Raw genomic sequence first — 23,244 nt, 5'->3', positions numbered from 1 at the left:
TGTAGCTGTTATGAGCTAGTGTTAATAATATATATTGTGTAACTGTTATGTGCTAGTGTTAATAATATATATTGTGTAGCTGTTATGTGCTAGTGTTAATAATATATATAGTGTGTAGCTGTTATGTGCTAGTGTTAATAATATATATTGTGTAGCTGTTATGAGCTAGTGTTAATAATATATATTGTGTAACTGTTATGTGCTAGTGTTAATAATATATATTGTGTAGCTGTTATGTGCCAGTGTTAATAATATATATTGTGTAACTGTTATGTGCTAGTGTTAATAATATATATTGTGTAGCTGTTATGTGCTAGTGTTAATAATATATATTGTGGAACTGTTATGTGCTAGTGTTAATAATATATATTGTGTAGCTGTTATGTGCTAGTGTTAATAATATATATTGTGTAGCTGTTATGAGCTAGTGTTAATAATATATATTGTGTAGCTGTTATGTGCTAGTGTTAATAATATATATTGTGTAGCTGTTATGTGCTAGTGTTAATAATATATATTGTGTAACTGTTATGTGCTAGTGTTAATAATATATATTGTGTAACTGTTATGTGCTAGTGTTAATAATATATATTGTGTAACTGTTATGTGCTAGTGTTAATAATATATATTGTGTGACTGTTATGTGCTAGTGTTAATAATATATATTGTGTGACTGTTATGTGCTAGTGTTAATAATATATATTGTGTAACTGTTATGTGCTAGTGTTAATAATATATATTGTGTAACTGTTATGTGCTAGTGTTAATAATATATATTGTGTAGCTGTTATGTGCTAGTGTTAATAATATATATTGTGTAGCTGTTATGAGCTAGTGTTAATAATATATATATTGTGTAGCTGTTATGTGCTAGTGTTAATAATATATATTGTGTAGCTGTTATGTGCTAGTGTTAATAATATATATTGTGTAGTTGTTATTTGCTAGTGTTAATAATATATATTGTGTAGCTGTTATGTGCTAGTGTTAATAATATATATTGTATAACTGTTATGTGGTAGTGTTAATAATATATATTGTGTAGCTGTTATGTGCTAGTGTTAATAATGTATATTATGTAGCTGTTATGTGCTAGTGTTAATAATATATATTGTGTAGCTGTTATGTGCTAGTGTTAATAATATATATTGTGTAGCTGTTATGTGCTAGTGTTAATAATATATATTGTGTAGCTGTTATGAGCTAGTGTTAATAATATATATTGTGTAACTGTTATGTGCTAGTGTTAATAATATATATTGTGTAGCTGTTATGTGCTAGTGTTAATAATATATATAGTGTGTAGCTGTTATGTGCTAGTGTTAATAATATATATTGTGTAGCTGTTATGAGCTAGTGTTAATAATATATATTGTGTAACTGTTATGTGCTAGTGTTAATAATATATATTGTGTAGCGGTTATGTGCCAGTGTTAATAATATATATTGTGTAACTGTTATGTGCTAGTGTTAATAATATATATTGTGTAGCTGTTATGTGCTAGTGTTAATAATATATATTGTGTAGCTGTTATGTGCTAGTGTTAATAATATATATTGTGTAACTGTTATGTGCCAGTGTTAATATATATTGTGTAGCTGTTATGTGCTAGTGTTAATAATATATATTGTGTAACTGTTATGTGCCAGTGTTAATAATATATATTGTGTAGCTGTTATGTGCTAGTGCTAATAATATATAATGTGTAACTGTTATGTGCTAGTGTTAATAATATATATTGTGTTACTGTTATGTGCTAGTGTTAATAATAGATATTGTGTAACTGTTATGTGCTAGTGTTAATACTATATAATGTGTAACTGTTATTTGCTAGTGTTAATAATATATTGTGTAACTGTTATGTACTAGTGTTAATAATATATAATGTGTAACTGTTATGTGCTAGTGGTAATAATATATATTGTGTAGCTGTTATGTGCTAGTGTTAATAATATATATTGTGTAACTGTTATGTGCTAGTGTTAATAATATATATTGTGTAACTGCTATGTGCTAGTGTTAATAATATATATTGTATAACTGTTATGTGCTAGTGTTAATAATATATATTGTGTAACTGTTATGTGCTAGTGTTAATAATATATATTGTGTAACTATTATGTACTAGTGTTAATAATATATATTGTGTAGCTGTTATGTGCTAGTGTTAATAATATATATTGTGTAACTGTTATGTGCTAGTGTTAATAATATATAGTGTGTAGCTGTTATGTGCTAGTGTTAATAATAAATACTGTGTAGCTGTTATGTGCTAGTGTTAATAATATATATTGTGTAGCTGTTATGTGCTAGTGTTAATAATATATATTGTGTAACTGTTATGTGCTAGTGTTAATAATGTATATTGTGTAGCTGTTATGTGCTAGTGTTAATAATATATATTGTGTAACTGTTATGTGCTAGTGTTAATAATATATAGTGTGTAGCTGTTATGTGCTAGTGTTAATAATAAATACTGTATAGCTGTTATGTGCTAGTGTTAATAATATATATTGTGTAGCTGTTATGTGCTAGTGTTAATAATATATATTGTGTAACTGTTATGTGCTAGTGTTAATAATGTATATTGTGTAGCTGTTATGTGCTAGTGTTAATAATATATATTGTGTAACTGTTATGTGCTAGTGTTAATAATATATATTGTGTAACTGTTATGTGCTAGTGTTAATAATGTATATTGTGTAGCTGTTATGTGCTAGTGTTAATATATATTGTGTAGCTGTTATGTGCTAGTGTTAATAATAATATATTGTGTAACTGTTATGTGCTAGTGTTAATAATATATATTGTGTAACTGTTATGTGCTAGTGTTAATAATATATATTGTGTAGCTGTTATGTGCTAGTGTTAATAATATATATTGTGTAACTGTTATGTGCTAGTGTTAATAATATATATTGTGTAGTTGTTATGTGCTAGTGTTAATAATATATATTGTGTAGTTGTTATATGCTAGTGTTAATAATATATATTGTGTAACTGTTATGTGCTAGTGTTAATAATATATATTGTGTAGCTGTTATGTGCTAGTGTTAATAATATATATTGTGTAGTAGTTATGTGCTAGTGTTAATAATATATATTGTGTAGCTGTTATGTGCTAGTGTTAATAATATATGTTGTGTAACTGTTATGTGCTAGTGTTAATAATATATATTGTGTAACTGTTATGTGCTAGTGTTAATAATATATATTGTGTAACTGTTATGTGCTAGTGTTAATAATATATGTTGTGTAACTGTTATGTGCTAGTGTTAATAATATATATTGTGTAGCTGTTATGTGCTAGTGTTAATAATATATGTTGTGTAACTGTTATGTGCTAGTGTTAATAATATATATTGTGTAGCTGTTATGTGCTAGTGTTAATAATATATGTTGTGTAACTGTTATGTGCTAGTGTTAATAATATATGTTGTGTAACTGTTATGTGCTAGTGTTAATAATATATATTGTGTAGGTGTTATGTGCTAGTGTTAATAATATATATTGTGTAGCTGTTATGTGCTAGTGTTAATAATTTATATTGTGTAACTGTTATGTGCTAGTGTTAATAATATATATTGTGTAACTGTTATGTGCTAGTATTAATAATATATATTGTGTAACTGTTATGTGCTAGTGTTAATAATATATATTGTGTAGTAGTTATGTGCTAGTGTTAATAATATATATTGTGTAGCTGTTATGTGCTAGTGTTAATAATATATGTTGTGTAACTGTTATGTGCTAGTGTTAATAATATATATTGTGTAGCTGTTATGTGCTAGTGTTAATAATATATGTTGTGTAACTGTTATGTGCTAGTGTTAATAATATATATTGTGTAGCTGTTATGTGCTAGTGTTAATAATATATGTTGTGTAACTGTTATGTGCTAGTGTTAATAATATATGTTGTGTAACTGTTATGTGCTAGTGTTAATAATATATATTGTGTAGGTGTTATGTGCTAGTGTTAATAATATATATTGTGTAGCTGTTATGTGCTAGTGTTAATAATTTATATTGTGTAACTGTTATGTGCTAGTGTTAATAATATATGTTGTGTAACTGTTATGTGCTAGTGTTAATAATATATATTGTGTAGCTGTTATGTGCTGGTGTTAATAATATATATTGTGTAGCTGTTATGTGCTAGTGTTAATAATATATATATATTGTGTAACTGTTATGTGCTAGTGTTAATAATATATATTGTGTGACTGTTATGTGCTAGTGTTAATAATATATATTGTGTAGCTGTTATGTGCTGGTGTTAATAATATATATTGTGTAGCTGTTATGTGCTAGTGTTAATAATATATATTGTGTAGCTGTTATGTGCTGGTGTTAATAATATATATTGTGTAGCTGTTATGTGCTAGTGTTAATAATATATATATTGTGTAACTGTTATGTGCTAGTGTTAATACTATATATTGTGTAGCTGGTATGTGCTAGTGTTAATAATATATATTGTGTGACTGTTATGTGCTAGTGTTAATAATATATAGTGTAGCTGTTATGTGCTGGTGTTAATAATATATATTGTGTAGCTGTTATGTGCTAGTGTTAATAATATATATATTGTGTAACTGTTATGTGCTAGTGTTAATAATATATATTGTGTGACTGTTATGTGCTAGTGTTAATAATATATATTGTGTAGCTGTTATGTGCTGGTGTTAATAATATATATTGTGTAGCTGTTATGTGCTGGTGTTAATAATATATATTGTGTAGCTGTTATGTGCTGGTGTTAATAATATATATTGTGTAGCTGTTATGTGCTAGTGTTAATAATATATATATTGTGTAACTGTTATGTGCTAGTGTTAATACTATATATTGTGTAGCTGTTATGTGCTAGTGTTAATAATATATATTGTGTGACTGTTATGTGCTAGTGTTAATAATATATATTGTGTAGCTGTTATGTGCTGGTGTTAATAATATATATTGTGTAGCTGTTATGTGCTAGTGTTAATAATATATATTGTGTAGTTGTTATATGCTAGTGTTAATAATATATATTGTGTAACTGTTATGTGCTAGTGTTAATAATATATATTGTGTAGTAGTTATGTGCTAGTGTTAATAATATATATTGTGTAACTGTTATCTGCTAATGAAGAATATAACAGGGACAATGTGCTCAGTTTCTGTCATTCTTATGAATTTGCAGCATTACATTTTAATAAACATCCAACCCGTCTTTGAAATAGAGACACATTTTCTGTTTGCCTGATTGGCTGCTGATTGACATGTGACTTCTCAGGGTGTTTCTGGGAACTGTAGTTTTCTATCTCTCTTCCCCTTATTTACTTCCTGTACAGCTGCAGCTGGGTGAGTGAGTCAGGCTGTGTGTATTGTGTGATTATAAATTTGTGTTTATTCTGAACTGCTGAAAAATTATCAGTTTTTATAAATGTTGTCCTTTTAGTGCTTGTTATTTACCTGCTTGTGCCATGCAATGAGATAACTGCTGTTTAAATGTTAGTGCTAGTTAAAGGGTTATACACTCTCTGTGGCTCTCTGTCCTTGTAAAGGGGTTAATACAGTCTGTGCAGCTCTCTGTGCTAGTGAAGGGTTAATACACACTGTGCTGCTCTCTGTGCTAGTGAAGGGTTAATACACACTGTGCAGCTCTCTGTGCCAGTGAAGGGTTAATACACACTGTGCTGCTCTCTGTGCTAGTGAAGGGTTAATACACACTGTGCAGCTCACTGTGCTAGTGAAGGGTTAATACACACTGTGCTGCTCTCTGTGCCAGTGAAGGGTTAATACACACTGTACTGCTCTCTGTGCTAGTGAAGGGGTTAATACACACTGTGCTGCTCTCTGTGCTAGTGAAGGGTTAATACACACTGTGCTGCTCTCTGTGCTAGTGAAGGGTTAATACACACTGTGCTGCTCTCTCTGCTAGTGAAGGGTTAATACACACTGTGCTGCTCTCTGTGCTAGTGAAAGGTTAATACACACTGTGCTGCTCTCTGTGCTAGTGAAGGGTTAATACACACTGTGCTGCTCTCTGTGCTAGTGAAGGGTTAATACACACTGTGCTGCTCTCTGTGCCAGTGAAGGGTTAATACATACTGTGCTGCTCTCTGTGCTAGTGAAGGGTTAATACACACTGTGTTGCTCTCTGTGCTAGTGAAGGGTTAATACACACTGTGCTGCTCTGTGCTAGTGAAGGTTTAATACACACTGTGCTGCTCTCTATGCCAGTGAAGGGTTAATACAAACTGTGCTGATCTCTGTACTTATGAAGGGTTAATACACACTGTGCTGCTCTCTGTGCTAGTGAAGGGTTAATACACACTGTGCTGCTCTCTGTGCTAGTGAAGGGTTAATACATACTGTGCTGCTCTTAGTGCGAGTGAAGGGTTAATACAAACTGCTGATCTCTGTACTTATGAAGGGTTAATACACACTGTGCTGCTCTCTGTGCTAGTGAAGGGTTAATACAAACTGTGCTGATCTCTGTACTTGTGAACGGTTAATACACACTGTCCTGTTTTTTGTACTAGTGAAGGGTTAATACACACTGTGCTGCTCTCTGTGCTAGTGAAGGGTTAATACACACTGTGCTGCTCTCTTTGCTAGTGAAGGGTTAATACACACTGTGCTGCTCTCTGTGCTAGTGAAGGGTTAATACACACTGTGCTGCTCTCTGTGCTAGTGAGGGGTTAATACACACTGTGCTGCTCTCTGTGCTAGTGAGGGGTTAATACACACTGTGCTGCTCTCTGTGCTAGTGAAAGGTTAATACACACTGTGCAGCTCTATGTGCCAGTGAAGGGTTAATACACACTGTGCTTCTCTCTGTGCTAGTGAAAGGTTAATACACACTGTGCTGCTCTTAGTGCTAGTGAAGAGGTTAATACACACTGTGCTGCTCTCTGTGCTAGTGAAGGGTTAATACACACTGTCCTGCTCCTTGTGCTAGTGAACGGTTAATACACACTGTGCAGCTCTCTGTGCTAGTGAAGGGTTAATACACACTGTGCTGCTTTTTGTACTAGTGAAGGGTTAATACACACTGTGCTGCTCTCTGTGCTAGTGAAGGGTTAATACACACTGTGCTGCTCTCTGTGCTAGTGAAGGGTTAATACACACTGTGCTGCTCTCTGTGCTAGTGAAGGGTTAATACACACTGTGCTGCTCTCTGTGCTAGTAAATGGGTTAATACACACTGTGCTGCTCTCTGTGCTAGTGAAGGGTTAATACACACTGTGCTGCTCTCTGTGCTAGTGAAAGGTTAATACACACTGTGCTGCTCTTTGTGCTAGTGATGGGTTAATACACACTGTGCTGCTCTCTGTGCTAGTGAAGGGTTAATTTACCCTGTGCTGCTCTCTGTGCTAATGTATGGTCAATGCACAATGTTCTTCTCTCTTTGCTAGTGAAGGGTTAATACACACTATGCAGCTCTCTGTGCTAGGGAAGGGTTAATACACACTATGCAGCTCTCTGTGCTAGTGAAGGGTTAATACAGACTATGCAGCTCTCTGTGCTAGTGAACGGTTAATACACCCTGTTCTGTTCTCTGCGCTAGTGAAGGGTTAATTTACCCTGTGCTGCTCTCTGTGCTAATGAATGGTCAATGCACAATGTTCTTCTCTCTTTGCTAGTGAAGGGTTAATACACACTATGCAGCTCTCTGTGCTAGTGAAGGGTTAATACACACTATGCAGCTCTCTGTGCTAGTGAAGGGTTAATACACACTGTGCTAGTGAAGGGTTAATACACACTGTGCTGCTCTCTGTGCCAGTGAAGAGTTAATAAACACTTTCCTGCTCTTTGTGCTAGTGAAGGGTTAATACAACCTGTTCTGTTCTCTGTGCTAGTGAAGGGTTAATACACACTGTGCTGCTCTCTGTGCTAGTGAAGGGTTAATACATACTGTGCTGCTCTCTGTGCTAGTGAAGAGGTTAATACAGACTGTGCTGCTCTGTGCAAGTGAAGAGGTTAATATGCACAGTACTGCTCTCTGTGCTAGTGAAGGGTTAATACACACTGTGCTGATCTCTGTGCTAGTTAAGGGTTAACACACACTGTGCAGCTTTATTTGCTAGCTAAGGGTTAATATGCACTGTGCTGCATCTGTGCTAGTTAAGGGTTAATACACACTGTGCAGCTCTCTGTGCTAGTGAAGGGTTAATACACACTACACATCTGCACTGTGAAGGGTTAATACACACTGTGCTGCTCTTTGTGCTAGTGAAGGGTTAATACATACTGTGCTGCTCTCAGTGCTAGTGAAGAGGTTAATACACACTGTACTGCTCTTTGTGCAAGTGAAGGGTTATTACACACTGTGCTGCTCTTTGTGCTAGTGAATGGTTAATACACACTGTGCTGCTCTCTGTGCTAGTGAAGGGTTAATACACACTGTGCTGCTCTCTGTGCTAGTGAAGGGTTAATACACACTGTCCTGCTCTTTGTGCTAGTGAAGGGTTAATACACCCTGTTCTGTTCTCTGCACTAGTGAAGGGTTAATATACCCTGTGATGCTCTCTGTGCTAGTGAATGGTTAATACACCCTTTTCTGTTCTTTGTGCTATAGTGAAGGGTTAATACACACTGTGCTGCTCTCTGTGCTAGTGAAAGGTTAATACACACTGCGCAGCTCTCTGTGCTAGTTAAGGGTTAATACAAACTGTGCAGCTCTCTGTGCTAGTGAAGGGTTAATACACACTGTGCTGCTCTCTGTGCTAGTGAAGGGTTAATACACACTGTGCTGCTCGCTGTCCTAGTGAAGGGTTAATACACACTGTGCTGCTCTCTGTGCTAGTGAAGGGTTAATACACACTGTGCTAGTGAAGGGTTAATACACACTGTGCAGCTCTCTGTGCTCGTTAAGGGTTAATACACACTACACCTTTCTATGTACTTGGGCATGGTCTAGCTATAACCTTCCTGACACATTTTGATTCTAATTTGGGTATCTCCAGATAGCTCTTCAAAAATATATTATAAAGTTCACTTACACTCATATTAAAAATATATTATAAAGTTCACTTACACTTATATTAAAAAATATATTATAAAGTTCACTTACACTCATATTAACACTGTCAAATAAAAAATTAAACAAAATATATTGCACACAAAAGTTATAACAGCATGCGTTCTCAAGTGTTAGAAATATAAACCCGCCAAAGAGTATACAGTATATATGTGACACTGTATGTGTATATCAGACCTAGGCGTATGGCTGAAGTGGAGACCCCCATGGTACAGTGCAGCTGAGGAAGCTGTGTCTGAAGGAGAGAGATAGGTTTCTGTGAGAGACAGAAGATTGAGAGAGATAAAGAAGTCATGGATAGAAGTGAGCTTGTTGCAAACAGAGCGAGAGTTCCAGGGTGCACAAGTGAAGGGGTAGTGGCTTTAGATGCAAGACAGTGGCGTATTTAGGTTTTGTGCTGCTCTAAGCACTAAAAATTCTGCTGCTCCCCCCCATTGGTCATTGTGTAATTTTACTTTTTATAGCATTTACAAAGTAACTGTTTAATTTTATTTGTAAAATTATTGTATGTATATATAAGGGATGTGCACTCATAGGAGGCAGAGGAGGCAGTGCCTACCCTGCCATATGTGGCCAAAGCTTAATTAAATTTTAATTAAAACAAAAAAAAAAGTAAAAAAAAAAAAAAAAATCCCCCCCATGTAATGCTATGGAGAGGCAGCTACAGGAACGCTTCTCTCCATAGCAGTACATGGGTCAAAGGAAAAGCTGTGCAGCAGCGCCACCTGTGTTCTGTCAATATATTAGCAGCAAAAATTGGGACCAATAGGAGGCACCCCTCTTGATGCCTCCTAGCAAGTGAAGGATATATAGATTAATCAGGAGGATGCAGTGAGCAGGGTCATGTGACACAACTGGAAGCTGAGGTAACCTAAGAACAGATGACACCAAGCAGAAGAGTAAAGTAGTATTCTACATCTCTTGTGATTCATAAATTGTGTTCAGATACAGCTCATTAACAGGGGGGGACAGTAAGTGAGCATAACCCAAGCAGAAGAGTAAAGTAGTATTCTATATCTCTTGTGATTCACAAATTGTGTTCAGATGCAGCTCATTAACAGGGGGGGACAGTAAGTGAGCATAACCCAAGCAGAAGAGTAAAGTAGTATTCTACATCTCTTGTGATTCATAAATTGTGTTCAGATACAGCTCATTAACAGGGGGGGACAGTAAGTGAGCATAACCCAAGCAGAAGAGTAAAGTAGTATTCTATATATCTTGTGATTCACAAATTGTGTTCAGATGCAGCTCATTAACAGGGGGGGACAGTAAGTGAGCATAACCCAAGCAGAAGAGTAAAGTAGTATTCTATATCTCTTGTGATTCACAAATTGTGTTCAGATGCAGCTCATTAACAGGGGGGGGGGGGCAGTAAGTGAGCATAACCCAAGCAGAAGAGTAAAGTAGTATTCTACATCTCTTGTGATTCATAAATTGTGTTCAGATACAGCTCTTTAACAGGGGGGGACAGTAAGTGAGCATAACCCAAGCAGAAGAGTAAAGTAGTATTCTATATCTCTTGTGATTCACAAATTGTGTTCAGATGCAGCTCATTAACAGGGGGGGACAGTAAGTGAGCATAACCCAAGCAGAAGAGTAAAGTAGTATTCTATATCTCTTGTGATTCACAAATTGTGTTCAGATACAGCTCATTAACAGGGGGACAGTAAGTGAGCATAACCCAATACTGACAGGAAGTCAAGGGGTCAATTCAAATTTAAAACAATAATTTAAAACCCAGAGTTTGACGTTAAGTGTGCAGTGTCCAAATTATTTAAATTAAAGTTTTTGACATTGAATATTGCTAAGCCTCCTTTTCCATGGTTATTTGATTTAATTAGGTACAAACTCCATATATGTTATGTCCGTTCAGTCAGAGGATGCAGTATCTATTTTTATTTTTCTCTGTGTCTCCATTTATTTAAAGGCTGCTGTTAACTTGTAATTCACAAAGCAATTGAAAGCTGTTGCATTGTGTTTTTAATATGTGCTGCTTTTATACAAGTTTATATTAATTAAAAGGAGATAATGAGTCATTTAAAAAATATATGTAATTATTGCAGTTAAATGTTTTTAGAAATAATGCCACTGTAAAGTAACTGGTTAAACACATAGTCAAAGGGACACATGTAAAATTAAACTTTCATGATTGAGGTAGAGCATGCTATTTTAATAGACTTTTCTAGTTATTTATATTTTGAGAATTAGCATCAACTGTTACTGGCCCCATGTCAGCAAATCAAATTAGTTTTTGAAAGGAACATGAAAGTCATAATTACAGTTCCATCATTTAGATAGAAATTGCACACAAAAAAACAAACAAAAAAACTTTCTATTTTATTTTTATTATTATGTACTTCATTCTTTTGATATCCTTTGGTGTCCTTTGTTGAAGAGCATACCTAAGTGTGATATTATTAGGGTCAGAAGAAGAAGGGGTTAATATATGTTCTTAAATAGGAACTCTAAGCCCCCTTCTCCCAGCAATACTTTTTACTGTGTGATTTATTTTCTAGTGACTCCCTGTCTGTGACATATTGTAAGAGATTAAACACAGGCTACCCCTCTGTGCTTGCTAGTTTTAACAAGCAGATTCCTCTGCAGAAATAACATGCAGCACTGAGGTGGAGGTGGAGGGGGGGAGAGCAGAAGGAAGGGCAAAAAAACACTATGAATGGACACGGCTTCCCTTCCATAAATCTAGCTAACAACTGAATTAATTGCTAGCTGCTATCTGTTATGGCCCCCAAAGGAATCTTTTTAAGAAAGTTACAGTTCAGCTGAATGCACGGTAAACTCTGGCTCCAACTTCACGCACACGCTTCGTGCAACAGCACACCACGCAGTGTTAAACTATTTCCAGCACCAAGTCAGAGGATTTATGAACTTTTAATTACCTCTGTGCTGCAACATTCACAGTCAGCTGTACTAGCTAACCAGACTGTGACCACCTGCCGATCACACTAGGTCTTCATTACAGTGATCTCTGAGAAACAGTGTTCTCTGGTGCACCGGGCAGCTTTTATTCCCAGAGCAGACAAGACGGCTTTTACAGTCACTGATAGGGAACATAATAGCCATCTTCTCTGCTCTGGGATTAAGCTGCTTTGTGACTGCAAGGCTGCAAGCAGTATGTTAGTCTCCCATATACTGTCCAGTTAAGTGGATATCAGGTCGCTTCAGCTCAGCTTTACACTACCGCTACTGCCTCCACTGCACTGTGTTCTCTTCCGGGTGTAACCTTGCGTTTACCGCTGCCTACAAGTAGGTATCAAGAAGGAAAGCAATAGGCAAATATAACTGAAGAAAACTGGAGGCAAAGAAATAAAGCTCTATAAAGTTTTGTTTAGGGAAAAAAATGTATATGATAAAAAACAACTATAGAAAGTACGCAACTGTGCCGCCCCCCTCAAACTGCCGTCCTAGGCCCGTGCCTTGTTGGCCTAGGCAGTAATACGCCCTTGATGCATGAGGAATGAGATTAAGGTTACCGGAATTTTGTTTTTGAAGTCTATTGAAAGGCACAGATGGGTGTGCAAGCAGGGCCGGATTGGGCAGCCGGGATAGCAGGAAAAATCCCGGTGGGCCGCCGGCCGGCAGCTCAGTTGGGCTGCCTCAGCTGCTGCAGTATCTCAGAGCAGCAATTTATTAGCATTTAGCAAATATTTTGATGCATGATACGACTCCGATATTTATATATATTGCGGTAATAGTATACACTTAGGCTAACTGGCTAAGACTAGAGGCAGTGAGGAAGAGGAATGCTACGCTACTAGACTGTGAGACTGTCTAAAATAACCCCCTCCGGCCGTGCCCGCAACGCAAACTACTGCAACCCAATCAGACTGAGTCTAGCCTAGGAACGTCACACTGAGTTGACTGACAGACTGTCCACGTGACATAGTGGAAGGAGCCTGCTCAGCATCAGAGAGTCTAGTTGAGTTGCAGGCCACGTGTGAGAGGAACGGAAGACAACGGACGTGGGCGGTCACTGGACACACCTTACCTGCAAAGTTCAGTTCTCCTCCCGGTAACTGAGCTGCATGAATGTGAACAGTGTGTGAGCTTGCAAAGGCTGGGAGGGATCTGCAGTGATTGGCAGGAGGGATCTCTAGTGCCTGACTATTTTTAAAAGTGTGCACCTCAGAAATTAGTAAGTAACTGATATATGAACTAGTGACCGATCGAGTGACTTGTGGATGATAATTTAGAAAATGGATCTGTGTGTGTAAAGGTGTATTACTATCAAAACAAATGTGGCTATTTTTAGATTTTGCTAAAAACTAATGTTATCCTATTAAACATAGAAACATAGATATTGACAGCAGATAAGAGCCATAGGCCGAGCAAGTCTGCCCGACCTTACCTAACTGTATAAACTTATCTAGTTCGTAAGATAGCCTTATGCTTGTCCCATGCATTTTTAAAGTCCCCCACAGTGTTTGTTGCTACTACCTCTTGAGAAAGTTTATTCCATAAATCAATCACTCTTTCTGTAAAGAAGTGCTTCCTCAAATTACTCCTGAATCTACTTACCTTTAGCTTGAGCTCATGACCCCTTGTTCTTGAATTTTCCATTTTATGTAAAATACCCACAGCCTCAGTTTTACTAAACCCTTTAATGTACTTGAAAGTTGCTATCATATCACCTCTTTCCCTTCTCTCCTCTAAGCTATACATATTTAGGTCATTGAGCCTATCCTGGTAAGTTTTATTTTTTAGACCATGTACCATTTTGGTAGCCCTCCTTTGCACAGATTCAAGTTTGTTAATATCCTTCTGAAGATATGGCCTCCAGAACTGCACACAATACTCAAGATGAGGCCTAACTAATGATCTATAAAGTGGCATAAGAACCTTACTATTTCTGCTGCAAATACCTCTACCAATGCATCCAAGCATTTTGCTAGCCTTACTCGCTGCATTACTACATTGTTTACTAAGTTTTAAATCATCTGAAATAATAATTCCCAAGTCCTGTTCCTCATCTGTAACAGTCAGTAAAGTGTCATTGAGTCTGCAATTAACATTTGGATTTTTCTTCCCTAAATGCATTATTTTACACTTTGCTGTGTTAAACTTTAGATCCCAGTCGTTTGTCCAATCCTCCAATTGTTGTATATCACTTCTCATTTTGTCTACCCCCCCCGGAACATCCACTCTGTTACAAATTTTTGTATCATCTGCAAAGAGACATACTTTCCCCTGTAGCCCTTTGCTAATATCGCAGATAAATATGTTAAACAAAACAGGCCCCAGAATTGACCCCTGAGGAACACCACTAGTAACAGCCCCCTCTGCTGAATGAACTCCATTTACTAAGACACTTTGTTTTCTGTCCTTAAGCCAGCATTCCACCCAGTTCACAATTTTTGAATCTAGACCAAGGAGATACAGTTTGTGAATTAGTTTATAGTGTGGGACGGTGTCAAATGCTTTGCTGAAATCTAGATATGCTACATCAACTGCTCCACCCTTGTCTAATACTTTTGTTACATAATCAAAGAAGTCAATTAGATTAGTCTGACATGATCTCCCTGAAGTAAAACCATGCTGATTTTGGTCCTCTAAATTGTTTGTCTTTATGTAAGTCATAATTCTTTCTTTTAAGAGGCTTTCCATTAATTTTCCTACTACTGAAGTTAAACTAACTGGCCTGTAGTTGCCAGATGTGGACAGCAACTTGTCAAAGAGCATGTCTGTGTAGTGCTGTCTGTGTTCTTGATCTTGAACAGTATACAATCTGAGTGTATACTTACAGTGTGTGTGACTAGGTGAGTGTTTTCTCACTCACAGTATGGTGTACACTCTTACTGGTGTTTACTATATGCACTCACTATAACTTTATCTGTCATTATGCTTCAAAGCTTAGTGTGGGGGAAATCTATGTTGTGTTTGTATGCATTATTTATATTGAGACAGATCAGGTGAGATCACGGACAGACTCAGACTGTGGACACTAATAATCCTGAAATGGATTTAATTTTTTTTTTTTTTTACTGCCTGCTCTAAATTAAACATTCTTGCATCATAAAGAAGATTATCTCACAGAATATGAAGTATATATATATATTATACATCATATTCTGTGAGATAATCTTCTTTATGATGCATGAATGATTTTAACTTAGAGCAGGCAGTAAAAAAAAAAATCTTAAATCCCTTTTAGGATTATTAGTGTCCGGTGTCTATGGGCGCGCCGCGGCAAAATTTAGGGCTGGTCTAAAAATTTTCCAGGGCTGATTTTCATTCCCAGTCTGGCCCTGTGTGCAAGGCTAGGAAGTTGTGGGAGCCAGGATTAGGGGAGAAGTTACCAGCAGCTAGAATAAGCAAAAGGGAGAGTGACATGAGATGTGATTTGCAGTAATGTTTTTGGGATGAGGTGCAAGGGGGAGAGTATTTAGGAATGTGTAAAGTTTGTGAATACAAAAGTAAGGTGAGGTTAAAGGGATATTCCATACAAAATTAGAAACCACATGGGTGCATTTCGATATTGAACAGAAGCAATTTTGTAATATACATGCATTATCAAAAATGCTTCTAATAAAAGCTATCGCTGTTTCAAAAGTGTATTTAGGTATGCACCGTGCACCAGCGTTTTAATCACAACACTTGCTCAGAGCCTAAGGTGCTTGTGCCATGTTGTAATGACTCAATTTGTTAATTGCTGACATGATACAAACCCCAGTGGTGATCTGAGCAGCTGCCTTATTTAAAATGTGAGTGCAGTGACAATATCTAGCTATGCTTCACGTGTACGTGCAGAGAAACATGTTAACACCAAAGCAGTGATAACGTTTACTAGAAGCATTTTTGCTAATACATTTATATTGCAAATATGTTTCTATGTAAAGATGTAATTAATCTATGTGCATTAAGATTTTGACTGGAATGTCCCTTTAAGAGAGATGGGCTAATGAACAGAGCAGGTGGTGAGGGGGAGGAGTAATTGCATAAAGTAGTTTGTTATAGAGACAAAAGGTAGCAAAAAGAAATATGAAGATATAGAACAGCTTTACAAAATAGGCAAATAGTGGATAAAACTCAGTATTAAACAGAACTTGCCTAATCCTTGTTCAAGTATTGTATAATTATTTTATCCAATACTTAGTGCCTCACTTATAGATATTCACTTAATTCTTGTATAATTCTTTGTGCCTCACTAATAGATGTTCACTTAATTCTTGTATAATACTTAGTGCCTCACTTATTGATGTTCACTTAATTCTTGTATAATTCTTTGTGCCTCACTTATAGATGTTCACTTAATTCTTGTATAATTCTTTGTGCCTCACTTATAGATGTTCACTTAATTCTTGTATAATTCTTTGTGCCTCACTTATAGATGTTCACTTAATTCTTGTATAATTCTAAGTGCCTCACTTATAGATGTTCACCTAATTCTTGTATAATTCTTAGTGCCTCCCTTATAGATGTTCACTTAATTCTTGTATAATTCTTAGTGCCTCACTTATAGATGTTCACTTAATTCTTGTTTAATTCTTAGTGCCTCACTTATAGCTGTTCACTTAATTCTTGTATAATTCTTTGTGCCTCACTTATAGATGTTCACTTAATTCTTGTATAATTCTTTGTGCCTCACTTATAGATGTTCACTTAATTCTTGTATTATTCTTTGAACCTCACTTATAAATGTTCACTTTATTCTTGTATAATTCTTAGTGCCTCACATATAGATGTTCAGTTAATTCTTGTATAATTCTTTGTGCCTCACTTATAGATGTTCACTTAATTCTTGTATAATTCTTTGTGCCTCACTTATAGATGTTCACTTAATTCTTGTATAATTCTTAGTGCCTCACATATAGATGTTCACTTAATTCTTATATAATTCTTTGTGCCTCACTTATAGATGTTCACTTAATTCTTGTATAATTATTTGTGCCTCACTTATAGATGTTCACTTACTTCTTGTATAATTATTTGTGCCTCACTTATAGATGTTAACTTAATTATTGTATAATTCTTTGTGCCTCACTTATAGATGTTCACTTAATTCTTGTATAATTCTTAGTGCCTCACTTATAGATGTTCACTTAAAAAACAGACAATAAAATTTGGAGGAGGCTGGAGTTATACCATAAGTGAACTTATACAATCAGAAATGATCTCAAGTATTTACAAGATTTGAGCATAACATAGCTAAAGACAAGATATCGGCAAAGAAAATACATAACATTTCACAGACTACAGGCACATACCAAAAGAGAACCACAGTCAGAGAGAGTCCAGCACACATATACACCTGCTGCACGCTGCCAGGGTTCCTGCAAACCCCCAAATAGATTCAAACAAGGAAGGCAGCAGCATAGATTTTCACCAAGTTTATTATGGCACCAAAGCCCACAACATTTCAGGGTATTACCCCTTAATCATGTGGATATAGAGTAGCACTACATCACATCCTTATTTACATACACAAGTGTAATCAGGGAACAATTAGCAAACAGCTGATATATTTAACCTTTTCATTTACATTACACCCTCTAGTGGGGATTCCCTATTTTTGCATCATTCTTTTTCAATTCTTTAACAAATGACACATAAAGAACAAAGTGCAAAATACCTCTTAAAAATATGATATGACTTCTAAGTCAACGTTGCTTTCTCTTTCTATCCAAGGTAATAAATTATTTGGTTCTCAGTTGGATTCTATTATTTCAACTGTCACTGGGGGGAAGGGAGCTTTTTTGCCTCAGGATAAAAAATCTAAGGGTAAATTTAGGGCTGCTGTTTTCGTTCCTTTCATCAGAATAAGGAACAGAAACCTGACCATTCCCCTAAAGGAATGGTTTCCATTTGGAAGCCTTCTCCAGTCTGGAATAAATCCAAGCCTTTTAGAAAGTCAAAATCAGCCCCCAAGTCCGCATGAAGGTGCGGCCCTCATTCCAGCGCAGCTGGTAGGAGGCAGACTACGATTTTTCAAAGATGTTTGGATCAATTCAATCCAAAATCATTGGATCCAGAACTTTTATTTCTCAAGGGTACAGAATAGGTTTCAAGGTAAGACCGCCTGTGAGGAGTTTCTTTCTCTCACGCATTCCAGTAAACCCAGTAAAGGCTCAAGCTTTCCTGAAGTGTGTTTCAGACCTGGAGTTAACCGGGGTAATTGTGCCAGTTCCATATCTGGAACGGGGTCTGGGGTTTTATTCAAATCTGTTCATTGTTGCAAAGAAAGAGAATTCTTTCAGACCAGTTCTGGATCTAAAAATTTTGAATCGTTATATAAGAATACCAACATTCAAAATAGTGACTATAAGCACTATTCTGCCTTTTGTTCAGCAAGGGCATTATATGTCCACAATAGACTTACAGGGTGCATATCTTCATATTCCGATTCATCCAGATCACTATCAGTTCCTGAGATTCTCTTTTATAGACAAGCATTACCAATTTGTTGCTCTTCCTTTTGGCCTAGCAACAGCTCCAAGGATCTTTTCAAAGGTTCTCGGTGCCCTACTCTCTGTAATCAGAGAGCGGGGTAGTGCGGTGTTTCCTTATTTGGATGATATCGTGGTACTTGCTCAGTCTTTACATTCTGCAGAATCTCACACAAATCAACTAGTGTTGTTTCTTCAAAGACATGGTTGGATGATCAATTTACCAAAAAGTTCCTTGATTCCTCAGACAAGGGTAACCTTTTTAGGATTCCAAATAGATTCAGTATCCATGACTTTGTCTCTAACAGACAAGAGACGTCTGAAATTGGTTTCAGCTTGTCAGCACCTTCAGTCTCAGTCATTCCCTTCAGTAGCTCTGTGCATGGAGGTTTTAGGTCTCATGACTGCAGCATCGGACGCGATCCCCTTTTCTCGTTTTCACATGAGACCTCTTCAGCTTTGTATGCTGAGCCAATGGTGCAGGGATTATACAAACATATCACAATTAATATCCTTAAATCCCAATATTCGACGATCTCTGACTTGGTGGTTAGATCACCATCGTTTGGTTCAGGGGGCCTCTTTTGTTCATCCAACCTGGACTGTGATTACAACAGATGCAAGTCTTTCAGGTTGGGGAGCTGTCTGGGGATCTCTGACAGCGCAGGGGGTTTGGGAATCTCAAGAGGCGAGATTACCAATCAATATTTTAGAACTCCGTGTGAATCTCAGAGCTCTTCAGTTTTGGCCTCTTCTGAAGAGAGAACCATGGCGTATGTCAATCATGAAGGTGGGACTCACAGTCCTCAAGCTATGAAAGAAGTATCTCGGATACTTGCATTGGCGGAATCCAGCTCCTGTCTAATCTCTGCGGTCCATATCCCAGGTATAGACAATTGGGAAGCGGATTATCTCAGTCGCCAGACTTTACATCCAGGAGAATGGTCTCTTCACCCAGATGTGTTTCTTCAGATTGTTCAGATGTGGGGGCTTCCAGAAATAGATGTGATGGCTTCTCATCTAAACAGGAAACTTCAGGTATCTGTCCAGGTCCAGGGATCCTCAGGCGGAAGCAGTGGATGCGTTGTCACTTCCTTGGAATTATCAACCTGCTATATCTTTCCGTCTCTAGTTCTTCTTCCAAGAGTCATTTCCAAAATCATAATGGAACGTTCATTTGTACTGCTGGTGGCTCCAGTATGGCCACACAGGTTTTGGTATGCGGATCTTGTTTGGATGTCCAGTTGCCAATATTGTAACTGGACATCCAGTTCTATTCTACTAGGTCAGTTTCTACTTCCTGGGCTTTTTAGAATGAAGCTTCTGTTGATCAGATTTGCAAAGCAGCAACTTGGTCTTCTTTGCATATTTTTACTAAATTCTACCATTTTGATGTTTTCTCTTCTTCAGAAGCAGTTTTTGGTAGAAAAGTTCTTCAGGCAGCTGTTTCAGTTTGATTCTTCTGCGTATAATTTCAGTTTTTTTCATTATAAAGATTAAAACTTGTGACTTGGGTTGTGGATTCTTTTTTCAGCGGAATTGGCTGTCTTTGTTTTTATCCCTCCCTCTCTAGTGACTCTTGCGTGGAGTTCCACATCTTGGTTATTTGCTATCCCATATGTCACTAATTCATGGACTCTTGCCAATTACATGAAAGAAAACATAATTTATGTAAGAATTTACCTGATAAATTCATTTCTTTCATTTTGGCAAGAGTCCATGAGGCCCACCATTTTTGTGGTGGTTATGATTTTTTTGTATAAAGCACAATTATTCCAATTCCTTGTTGATGCTTTCGCTCCTTCTTATCACCCCACTTCTTGGCTATTCGTTAAACTGAATTGTGGGTGTGGTGGGGGGTGTATTTATAGGTATTTTGAGGTTTGGGAAACTTTGCCCCTCCTGGTAGGAATGTATATCCCATACGTCACTAGCTCATGGACTCTTGCCAATATGAAAGAAATGAATTTATCAGGTAAATTCTTACATAAATTATGTTTTTTTTTCCCTGGCTGAGAACATTATCCACCTGCACCTTATTTAATGGGGCGCTATATTTTGTTTTAATCAGTAATCAGTCGTTTAGTTTATTATGATGTAGAAATATTTACATTATTTGTCTTTCTTTGTTTAAATTTGTGATTTACAGGTTAATCAATTTAAAAATAAACACAAAACAGAAGCCATTTTATGGAGTGTAAATAAATAATATGATTTGTGTAAGACGATGGATTCCATTTTAAAGAATAAACTTTCTTTATTTTTTTATTACTTTTCTTTTTATGTAGACAATCACTTGAATAGTTCATACCCATCCTTCACTACAGGAAGCATCAGAATGATACGACAAACTCCAAAAGTCTTAGACACTAATGACTATTCACAAACATTGGGGATATCAAAACAGATATTTAAAGGAGATGGAGAATTGGCTGGAACTGGGCAGCTATCATTATATACAGAGAGTAATTTAGTCATCAAACAAGAGGACAACATTTATGACTTACCTAGTGAAATGATTATCCCAGAGGATAAACCACACACATTTACTGAGTTTTCAATACATTTAAAAGAAGGGGAAAGTCTTAAGTCTAGCCAAATGATTCATACAAATAAGAAACCTTTCAAATGTACAGAATGTGAGAAAAGCTTCACATGTAATTTGCATCTCCTTGAACACCACACAGTTCACACAGTTGTGAACCCTCACATGTGTACAGAATGTGGGAGATGTTTCACATCTAAAGGAAGCCTTACGCGTCACAAAAAGACCCACACAGGGGAGAAACCTTTCACATGTAATGAGTGTGGTATATGTTTCACATCCAAGGGAAATCTCATATCTCATGAAAAGACCCACACAGGGGAGAAACCTTTCACGTGTACAGAGTGTGGAAAAAGTTTTACACAAATGAGTCATCTGAAAAGTCATGAAAGGATTCACACAGGAGAAAAGCCTTTCACATGTACAGAGTGTGGAAAATGTTTTACATATATGGGTAATCTGAAAAGTCATGAAAGGAGTCACACAGGAGAAAAGCCTTTCACATGTACAGAGTGTGGAAAATGTTTTACATATATGGGTAATCTGAAAAGTCATGAAAGGAGTCACACAGGAGAAAAGCCTTTCACATGTACAGAGTGTGGGAAATGTTTTGCATATATGAGTTATCTGAATAATCATGAAAGGAGTCACACAGGAGAAAAGCCGTTCACATGTACAGAGTGTGGAAAAAGTTTTACATATATGAGTAATCTGAAAATTCATGAAATGATTCACACAGGAGAAAAGCCTTTCACATGTACAGAGTGTGGAAAAAGTTTTACACGTAAGAGTTATCTGAAAACTCATGTAAGATTTCACACAGGAGAAAAGCCTTTCACGTGTACAGAGTGTGGAAAAAGTTTTGCAGAAATAAATGATCTAAAAACTCATGAAAGGAGTCACACAGGAGAAAAGCCTTTCACATGTGCAGAGTGTGGAAAATGTTTTACAAAAAAGAGTCATCTGAAAACTCATGAAAGGAGTCACACAGGGGAAAAGCCTTTCACATGTGCAGAGTGTGGGAAATGTTTTACACAAACAAGTCATCTGAAAACTCATGAAAGGAGTCACACAGGGGAAAAGCCTTTCACATGTACAGAGTGTGGAAAAAGTTTTACACAAAAGAATGATCTGAGAAAACATGAAAGGATTCACAAGGGAAGAAACCTTTCACATGTTTAGAAAGTGGAAAAAAGGTTTTTATTAAAATCAGTTATCACAAAACACCAAACATTTACACACAAACAAACTTTATATACACAGTTTACAACCCTTTTTACAATTATCCTAAAGAGGACAAACTCTCTAAATAGAAGCATCAAAAAGGATCCTATTGTAAATAATACTTTTTAAATCCCAGTTCTAAAAGCCCCAGATTGGAAGTGCTCTCCTGTTGTCCTTTGTTCCTCTATATATGTGCACCTCAGCTTCTCTCACATCAATGTGATAGAATCCAAACAGCACACAGGAATATACAAATCTGTCCTCATACTGACCAGTTTACATAACCATTCACCACCAAAGCACCCCCAGTGTTGTTTATTAATATGCCAGTGTTAGGAGTTGTACGTTTGTTTTACATAGGGGAGGAAATAATTACATTTACAGAATAAAGGAGTCTTTATATGAATAGAGTGTTAGAGAATTATATAAACAAGAACATCAATCTCAAATGATTGACATCTGGGAGATATATTTAATGTACACATCATGTGGATAAACCTTTTCTTATAGCAATAGATGCTTAGCATTGTACATTTTATATACCAGAGGAACTACTGATGGGAAACTGATTTTATTTAATGAGACACAATATTATTAACTGGTACATACGTGATCATAATCAGTTTAATTTAAATGGCTACTATAACCTACATTGTTGAGAAGGGAACCCCAAAGGGAACCGTGTGCGGGGTGCGCTATGAAAAGTTATTATGTGGTATTGGTGTAAAAACAAACCATAAAGTTCATGTGAGTTGGTAGTGCTGAGTCTTGCACTCAAAGATACTGGCGGCAAATGCTCCTCTGGTCTTCGGAAAGGAGATATCTGTGATTAGGAATAAAAAAGAGGGCGCCACATAGGGTAATATTGTTGGATCAAAGTTCAAAATGGTATTTATTATCGTCGCTTACCGGAGAACGATGCACCGTATTGTAACCGGTGCTGATACACAGGCTAACACTTTCAGTGGTTAGCACACTGGGTGGCCTCCGGCAGGTTGTACACAGCTGGTACTCAGCGTTCACTTGATTGATGTGCGTCT

At 36.5% G+C, this 23,244-nt stretch overlaps 1 protein-coding gene across 1 annotated transcript in view; it reads left to right on the top strand.

The window, feature by feature from the left end:
• Nucleotides 1-22,846, top strand: part of LOC128661278 (zinc finger protein 585A-like) — a 67,458-nt gene extending 44,612 nt beyond the window's left edge. The window contains exon 3 of the mRNA XM_053715551.1: nt 20,732-22,846. Coding sequence (XP_053571526.1) covers nt 20,732-22,162 — 1,431 coding nt within the window. The 3' untranslated portion in view covers nt 22,163-22,846. The remainder of the gene's footprint in view (nt 1-20,731) is intronic.
• Nucleotides 22,847-23,244: the final 398 nt, after the last annotated feature.

This window comes from Bombina bombina, chromosome 5 (assembly GCF_027579735.1).
Source record: "Bombina bombina isolate aBomBom1 chromosome 5, aBomBom1.pri, whole genome shotgun sequence".
NCBI classification, from domain to species: Eukaryota; Metazoa; Chordata; class Amphibia; order Anura; family Bombinatoridae; genus Bombina; species Bombina bombina.
The sequence above is the reverse complement of the archived record's forward strand: the minus strand, read 5'-3'. Positions and strand labels throughout refer to the sequence as shown.